This window comes from Bos taurus, chromosome 19, assembly GCF_002263795.3.
Source record: "Bos taurus isolate L1 Dominette 01449 registration number 42190680 breed Hereford chromosome 19, ARS-UCD2.0, whole genome shotgun sequence".
Classification (NCBI taxonomy): Eukaryota; Metazoa; Chordata; class Mammalia; order Artiodactyla; family Bovidae; genus Bos; species Bos taurus.
The window spans coordinates 33,878,101-33,886,505 of record NC_037346.1 but is presented as its reverse complement, the minus strand read 5'-3'; the positions used below and the strand labels follow the sequence as shown (position 1 = coordinate 33,886,505).

General features: G+C 59.9%; 1 protein-coding gene across 1 annotated transcript; it reads right to left on the bottom strand.

The window, feature by feature from the left end:
* Window positions 1–334: 334 nt before the first annotated feature.
* Window positions 335–8,201, bottom strand: ALDH3A1 (aldehyde dehydrogenase 3 family member A1). The gene is made up of 11 exons (NM_001166513.1): window positions 8,192–8,201; window positions 6,199–6,365; window positions 4,391–4,622; window positions 4,002–4,087; window positions 3,563–3,771; window positions 2,889–3,006; window positions 2,287–2,428; window positions 1,542–1,708; window positions 1,040–1,139; window positions 567–697; window positions 335–481 (listed from the first exon to the last, which is right to left on the bottom strand). The coding sequence occupies exons 2-11, from the start codon at window positions 6,358–6,360 to the stop codon at window positions 467–469; spliced, it is 1,362 nt and encodes a 453-aa protein (NP_001159985.1). The 5' UTR covers window positions 6,361–6,365; window positions 8,192–8,201; the 3' UTR covers window positions 335–466.
* Between the last annotated feature and the right edge of the window lie 204 nt (window positions 8,202–8,405).

The following is an 8,405-nucleotide window of genomic DNA, read 5'->3' as shown; positions in this document are numbered from 1 at the left end:
GGAAGGGGGGTGGAGGTGGGGTGGGACTGGAGAGGGCGGGGGGAGGGATGGGGGGTAGGGGAAGGGGGGTGGAGGTGGGGTGGGACTGGAGAGGGCGGGGGGGGGCGGGGGATGGGGGATGGGGAAGGGGGGGTGGAGGTGGGGTGGGACTGGAGAGGGTGGGGGGGATGAGGGGATGGGGGTGGGGGAAGGGGGGTGGAGGTGGGGTGGGACTGGAGAGGGTGGGGGTTGTAGGGGTGGGGGCTGGGGGTTGAGGTGGGATGGGACTGGAGAGGGCGGGGGCGGGGTGGGACTGGAGAGGGTTGGGGCGGGGTGCAGAGACTCGGAGTCCGGGGCTGGTCCGAAGCTTTATTGCTCTATGTTTAGTGTAGCGTGGGGGCGGGGCTGGGTGGGAAGGATGCACTTGAGCAGCGGGGCACCAGGGGAGCCCTCCAAGGGTGCAGTACGGTGAGGCCAGGGCACCGCTTCAGTGACGAGGCATCTGTGGGGGACACGAAGGGCAGTGAGGCCCTTGTCTGGCCGGCGGCTCCCCAACCCCACCCCCGTCCCCACCTCCCACTTCTCACCTTGGCCGGGCTCGGCGGGTATCTGGCTTTGAGGGTCTCTTCGTTCAGCAGAGGCCTCACCAGGCAGGAGCGGCGGTGCGAGAAGGTCTCGAAGCTCTTCCTGCCATGGTAGGACCCCATGCCGCTGTCCCCTGTGGGGGCACCGGCTCAGTGTAGCCCGAGACTCTGATGCTCCTCCTGTGCCCCTTCTCCCATTCGCCCACCCTGGCCAATCCCCGGTTCTGCCTGGGCCAATCCCTGACCTGGGGTGTCTGCCGCGGTGCCTACAGCCCTGGGCCTGAAGAGTCTCACCCCAACCGGCCACTAAGAGAGGCTCTGTGGCCTCTCTCAGGGCCCAGGTGAGAGTCTCGAGGTTCAATGTGGCTTTTGGGTGTGCTGGCAAAGGAGGGGTTGGGGGAGTCTGAGACTCAGCCCAGGGATGGGGGACACCCAGGGGTGGGGCAGCAGGCAGCAAGCTCAGCCCCCAGACTCACCCACACCCCCGTAGGGCAGCGAGTGCACGCTGATGTGGACAACGACGTCGTTGGCTGTCACCCCGCCGCTGGAGGTCTCCGCGATCATCTTCTTAATCACCTGCAATAGCCCCCTGGCCTCAGTCTCCACCCAGGACCCCCCAGCCCTCCCCACCTGTGCAAGTCCAGGAGCTGCAAGGATGTGAGCTAGTGGAGGCCGAGCCCCAGCCTGAGGCCGCTCCCCCTGCCCCCAGAGTCCCAGGCTGGGTCCCCCACTCTCCCCATGGGGATTTGTGCTAAGATGGGAAGAGCAGTAGTTCCCACAACACCGAGAATAGCACCAAGCGGGTCAGCATCTCAGTCAGTGTTCTGTCCGGACTTCAGAGATGAGGGGAAAGGGACTCAGGAAGGTTAGGGGACATCGCACAGCAGGGAGTATGGGGCTAGAATCTGTTCCCTGGGTCTGCGTTTGCAGGGGTGCTGAGCTGGGTTCCCAGGACCCTGGGGAGGGTGCCTGGCCCACCTTGTCGTTCGGTGAGAAGACGTAGAGCGCCAGGGGCTTCTCGCGCTGGGTGATGAACTGGATGGCCTCCTCCAGGCTGCGCACACACATGATGGGCAGGACGGGCCCGAAGACCTCCTCCTGCATCACCGGGGACTCGGGGTCCACGTCCGTAAGGATGGTGGGGGCTAGGCAGGGAGAGGCCAGCGTCAGCCGGCGCCCGGACCCGCCCAGGCACGTGGCCTTCTCTCCCAGCCCTTTACAGACGAGGTCCCCGGGCTCCGCGAGGGGCAGGAGGAGGCCCTCCATCTGGGCTCCACCCTGGAGGGTCATGGGGAGGACAATGGCATAACCAGTATGGGGGTCCCTGGGGGCCCCACTTCAGGCCGCATGAGCCCTGCTGGAGCTCCTCAGCCTCCTGGCAAACTGGGGGCCAACTGGGCCCCCATCTGCTGACCCCCAAGCCCAGGCAGGAGGCCCCTCCCGCTTGGCACACCTGGGGCTCCCATGGTCTCTGCCGCTAGCACCCTCTGCTGAAGCTACTTGGATGGAGCGGAGGTGGGGCTCCTTTAGGCCTTGGGGGTAGGGAGCTAAGGTCTGAGGAGGGGCCTCCCAGGTGGCGCCCAGCTCCTGCCCATGGAGAGGCCTGGAGTCAACCCGGGCCATGGGTGAAAGCAGCTATATTATATGCACCGAAGGGCTTCACCTGCCCCTCGAGGGTCTGTGCCCATTTCCACCAGCCCTTCCGGAGGGCTGGCACACGCACCGATGTAGCGGGTGGTCGCGTCCCCGGTGCCTCCGTAGGTGACCTTCTGGCCCTCCAGCAGGCCCATCACCCTCTGGAAGTGCCGGGAGTTGATGATTCTCCCGTAGTCCCTGGACTTCTTGGCGTCCTCCCCGTAGAACTCCTGAGGAGGTGGCAGGCTCCAGGTGAGGACTGGATGCTCATTGTGGCCACAGGCTGCAAGGCCATAGCAACTCCAAACTGGGAGTATGTGGGCACTGCCTGGTGGAGCAGTGCCACTAAAAACTGCGGGGCTGCCACACCCCTGCTGCCCACCGCCTTCCCCAGGGCATGAAGTGCTGTTGTTTGAAAGAAATACATGCAGGGCGTCTGGACATCACATTGGGCCCAAACATGTGTCCACAGCACGGAGGACGGAGGGGACACGCCACATGAGCAGTGACTGCCTCTGGGGGTGGGATTCCAGGTAGAGCTCTTTTCCTTCTCTGTGCTTTTTAATCTTTTCCAAATTACAGTGCGTGTGGACTACTTGTATGATCAGAAAAAAAATTCAGTCTTTTCGTTAGTCCACGCCCATGTCACTGCCTGGCAGCCCGTCACCCACCCCCGGTGCCAGCACTCACTTTCAGGGACTTTTTGAGCTTCTCCACGACTTGGCTCTGGATAGAGGGGTCACACAGGATGTAGTCGGGGGCCACGCAGGTCTGGCCACTGTTCATGAACTTTCCCCAGGCGATGCGTCTGTGAGAACGCCAGGTTACAGGGCATTCTGCCAGCCGTGGGGAGGTGGGAGGGGGCTCCCCAGGAATAAGCCTCTGGCCCGGTTGGCCCAGGGTCAGGCTGTAAGAGGCTGAGCTGTGAACTGTCCATGGGAATGGGGGGGCATGCCTCGGTGCCCCACTGGCTTCCAGATTCCTGCCAGAGCACACTCATGACCCTGGACGTGATCCCTGGGCCTGCAGTGACCTCATCACCGACTGGTAGGAGGATGTCTGGGGCAGGGGGTCTGGGGTGGGTGGCCTTTGTACCCCTCTTTCAACAGCCTTGAGCCCTGCACGGCCAGGTGTCACCTGCTCAGGGTCCCCACGTCCCAGAAGGCCAGGCATGCAGGGTGTGAAGGGGGGTAGGGCTCTGGCTCGACGCCCCCACCCCTGCAGGAAGTCTTTCCCGAACTCTCTCTGTGAACATGGTGCCCCCACCCCAGCTCCTGCCAGGACCGCAGGTGCCCAAGGACAAGGCCATGTTGGTGTCACTTGGGGTGCCCTGCTGTCCGCCTAGGGTGGGGGCAGCCTCTCACCTGCAGGCAATGTCCAGGTCGCAGTCCTTGTCCACATAGCAGGGGTTCTTGCCCCCTAGCTCCAGTGTGACGGGGGTCAGGTGCTTGGCCGCAGCCATCATGACGACCCTGCCCACCCCGGTGCTCCCGGTGAACAGGATGTGGTCGAATCTCTCCTTGAGCACCTCCGTGGTCTCAGCGACACCCCCGTTGATCACAGGGTACAGATCCTGCCAAGCAAGGACGGAGGCGAGGCTCAGACATGGCCACAGCCCCCTCCCCACCTGCCCAGGCAGCCAACACCAAGCAGACGCCCTCTCCTGGCTCGGGGGTCCATTCTCCTCACCAAGCTGTCCTCACCCCACCCGTGGCTCGGCCTGTGGCTGCAAGAATTCACTATTTCCCCACCCCAAAGACCTGGCCGGGCCTTAGTTCTCAGTGTGCCGGGGGAGCCCATCACCTGGTCCAGGTACTGGGGGAGGATGGTGGCCAGCAGGCTTGCCGTGTTCTCACTCAGCTCTGACGGCTTCAGGACCACCGCATTCCCTGCAGAGCACAGAGAGTCAGGACTGCACCTGGACCACCCCACACTCTGTCCTCCAAGGGACCCAGGACACATGGCGGGAGGCAGGGCTGCATGGACATCCGAACCTGGCTGGGCCTTGGGCACTCAGAGGCCTGGCTGAATACTCTGGTCCTTGCAGCCTCCCAAGAGAACTAGCTCCATCAAACCTCTCCCTGACCGCAGGCCCCATCTTTGCCCAGTCCTCAGCACCCCAGACCCCTTCCTCTGCAGTGAAGGATGGGGACCCCTCATGGCTCCCTGACCTGGAGCAGGGCCCACAGTACCTGCAGCGATGGCGCCCACCATGGGCTGGATGGTCAGGTTGAAGGGGTAGTTCCAGCTCCCGATGATTAGGACCACGCCCAGGGGCTCCGAGTGGATGTAGGCCTCATCCTGCTGGGTGTGGGGGGTCTTCTCCACAGGCTCGTCAGCAGCCCACTCAGGGAGTTTCCTGATCATGTAGTCGATCTCCTCCAGGACATACACAATCTCCTCGTAGTAGGCGGTCCATTCATTCTAGAGAGAGGGTTCAGTGAGGTTCACCCCAGGGTGAGGGCCGTGCAGTGGGGGCTCTGAGCAGAGGCCCCAAGGCCCGTGGTGGTCCTGCTTCCCAGCTCTGTGACCCCAAGTGAGCTTCCTACCCTCAGTCTCCAGATCTGCAAAATGGGAGCAAGACAGGACCTTATGCTCCAGGTGGGCCCATTTAGAACTTGACTTGTTCAGCTGCAAGGGAGCCGTTTACTGCAGAATCCCCAGCCCAGAGCACCCGCCAAGAAGGCACAGGGGGTGGGACTGAGAATTAACCTTTGGGTGGTGAGCTGCAAGGACCCCTTTCTGCAAGTGCTGGGGGCTCAGACAGGTTGGACATGTTGAGTTCAAGGTGCCCAAGGGGACCTCAGACCTGATTTGAGGGTCCCTAGTGAGTCAGGGAGTGCTTCCCTGGTGGCAATGGTAAAGATTCCGCCTGCCAATGCAGGAGACACGGGCTCGATCCCTGGGTCGGGAAGATCCCCTGGAGAAGGAAATGGCAACACACTCCGCTACGCTTGCCTGAGAAATCTCATGGAAGGGGAGCCTAGTGGACTACAGGGCATGGGGGTCCCAAAGAGTCTAACATGACTTAGTGACTAAACAACAAGTAAGTCCAGGGGAACAGAGCTGAAGGGTGTCCAGGAAGGCTTATAGATGAAAATAAGACTTGAACCCAGGACAGAGCCCTAAGAAGACCACCTTGAGAAAGTGGCTACAAGAAATATGCGACCAAAGAGAGTCAGGAGGAAATCCAGGAGACCCTCAAGCCAGGAGAGGAGGGACTGGGCAGCCCATGGCAGGGCGTGGGGTGGGGAGGAAGCCAGTGTGCAGGGTGAGGAGAGAGGGAGTACAGAAGGTGTAATAAACAGCTCTCTCTCGAACTGTGATTGTGCAGAGCAAGATGGAAGTTGTGAAGTCAACCACTTGGATTTTCTTGCTTTTGGTTTTTGTCTTAAGGTTAGAAATCTTGAGAGAGTAAAAAAAAACAAAAACAAAAAAAACAGTAGCAAAGGGCCAGGAAGCAGAAGGCTTGTAGACTCCAGCCTCTCTGCTCCCCTCCGAGGCAAGACGGGAGGGTGGAAGCAGGTCCAGGTGACTTGGGGGCAGTGAGGGGAAGGGGCTGAGAATTTGGAGGGGTCTGGTTTTGCTCAGAGAGAGGAAAAGATGGGGAGGGAGGGCAGACCCCAGCAGAGTGGCCAGACTGGGCTGTTTCTTGGTATGGAGAACCCAGGGCTCCGCGTGGGCTGAGAGATGGAGGAAAGAGAGGCCAGAGGGGTGTCGTGTTAGCAGGAGATGGTTAACGTGCGCTGGGCTGGGTGGAGAAGGGAGTGAAGCCAGGAGCGGGGATGACAGACGGTGGAAAAGAGCCTCTGGCCCTGTGCAGGGCGCGTGGACCTGGGGCGCCTCGCGCGCAGGGAGAGGAGGGCGCGCAGAGGCGCGCAGTGCTTGGGGGACTAAGTGGCTTCTCTGTTAAGGGGTGGAGCAGTCCGCCCCCGCCCCCGCGCGCAGCGGACATCCTGGGCGCACGCAGTCCGCGCCTCCGGTGGTCCGGCTGGCGCACCTTGTGGAGGTCCGCAGCCAGCGCGCCCACGAGGTCCTTCTCTCGTTCGCGGATCAGGCGCCGCAGCCCCTCCAGCTGCTGGACGCGGAACTGGAGCGGGCGCGTCCGTCCCGAGTTGAAGGCGGCTCTGGCCCGCTGCACCACCTCGCTGATTGCGCTCATGGTACCTGGGAATGGAGAGCTCCTTGCAGGCATGGAGGAGAGCGCCCTCCCGCCGGGCACTGAGACCTGGGGTCCCCAGGGCAACACCCACCTTTGCTGCTGATTTTATAGGATGAAGATCTCCCTGGGGTCACTGGGAAGTGGCACCCTTTTGCCTTTTCAGCTCCCTAACCCCGCAGTCTGGACTGTCCTGGTTGGCAGGCTACCCCTGCCCACCAGCAGATGACGGACCCTCACAATGGGGACCCAGCAGCAGTGACCCAGAGTCCTAAGGTTGTCTACACTTGCTCACTGTGGGGTCTTGGCAGTGTGCTGGGGGCAGGCCCTTCTTGGCACCTCTCAAGCCCCACGCCCACCTCTATCTCTGTGCAGAGCTGTTGACACTCCCAGGCAAACCCTCCAAGTGCTCTCCAGGCACACCCGACAAGGCCAGTCTCCAGATCAAAGGACTCAGGTGGTGACTCCACACCCACACTGAGTAAACTCAGCATCAGGACACACACCCCACCTTTCTGACTGAGCCTCATTCTCAAAAGCACTGGTGGCTTGTCCCCAGACAGACCCAGGCTGGCTGGGTCTTTTAACTGTCAGCCTTGTCCCGGGCACAAGGAGTAAGAAACGAAACAGGCTACAGACAACAGATACACCAGGCATGTGTGCACTTGCAAGAGCCCGTGGGGACAGGCCCTGCGTGGTGATCTTTTGGTAGGGGGGTGGGAGTTAGGGGGTGGTGGATTAGAGGTGGATTTGCTTTCATTTTTCTGAAGGGCTTCACTTTTCTGCAGCGAATTTGCATTTTCAAAAAATGTTTGTTAATTTGGGGGGAATTCCCTGGCTGTCCAATGGTTAGGGTGCCGAACTTCCACTGCAGGACTGCAGGGGGTGCAGTTTTGATCTCTGGTTGGGGACCTAAGATCCTGCACGTTTGTTCACTTTTTGAATAGGTAATACATGCTCATGGTAGGAAATGTAAAAGATACAGAAAGGACACAGAGAAAAGTTAAGTGTCCTTCCTTCCTCTCCCCCAGTAGTTCCTGTTATCCTCCCAGAGGTGCCCACCCACTTTCAGACACATGTGATCTCTGACAGCAGAAAAAACACAGTAAGGCTATTTCCACTTTAAAAAAAAAAAAGACATTATATGGGGCTTCCCAGGTGGCCCTCATGGTAAAGAACCCATCTGCCAATGAAGGAGATATAAGAGATGCAGGTTCAATCCCTAAGTAGGAAAGATCCCCTGGAGAAGGACATGGCAACCCACTCCAGTATTCTTGCCTGGAGAATCCCATGGACAGAGGAGCCTGGTAGGCTACAGTCCATAGGGTCACAAAGGGTCCGACATGACTAAAGCGACTTAGCACTGCACCACATATACACAATACATATGGTATATGTGCATGTATTATTATACACGGTATATATATACCATGGCTTCGCCTGAGCCACCATGTCCGCAGAGGTCAGCATCCCCTTTGAGCCTCATAGATATCCTCACTCTGAAGGAGTGCCCACGAAGAGGAGCCGCTATAGTCCACATTACCGATGAGGAAAGTGAAGCTGAGAGACATTAAATGCTCTCTCTACGGGACTCTTCTGTCTCTGGGTGACTGAATCAAGCCTCCTCACCCAGTGTCCCCAGGTCCCCCTGCTCCAAGGGCCCCAGGGGCCCCACCTCCCTGGAGCTGCCAGATGTGAGCTTCAGACCTTCGGCACACAGCTTAGATGCTCAGAAGATGCTCCTGGGGGTGGGAGGACCAGCTGCAGGGGTGGACCACTCCCCGCCAGGCTGCAGCTAGAGGTCTCTAGAAGAAGAGAAGGGGAAGAGGGTTACCTTCAACACAGGCTCTCCCAGGGATGGAGCTCCAGGAATGGGTGTCAGCTTAGAGGTGATGCATTTAAAGACCCTTCTCCTGGTCCTGGGAGTCCCTCCCCAGGAAGTTTGCGTAACAAGAACAAAACAGCTTTCAAACGTGGGGCGTTGTAATCTGCTCCCAGTTTGGGGGATTAGGGCTAGGCTGTCTGATTTTGTCCAGTTCAGAAATGCA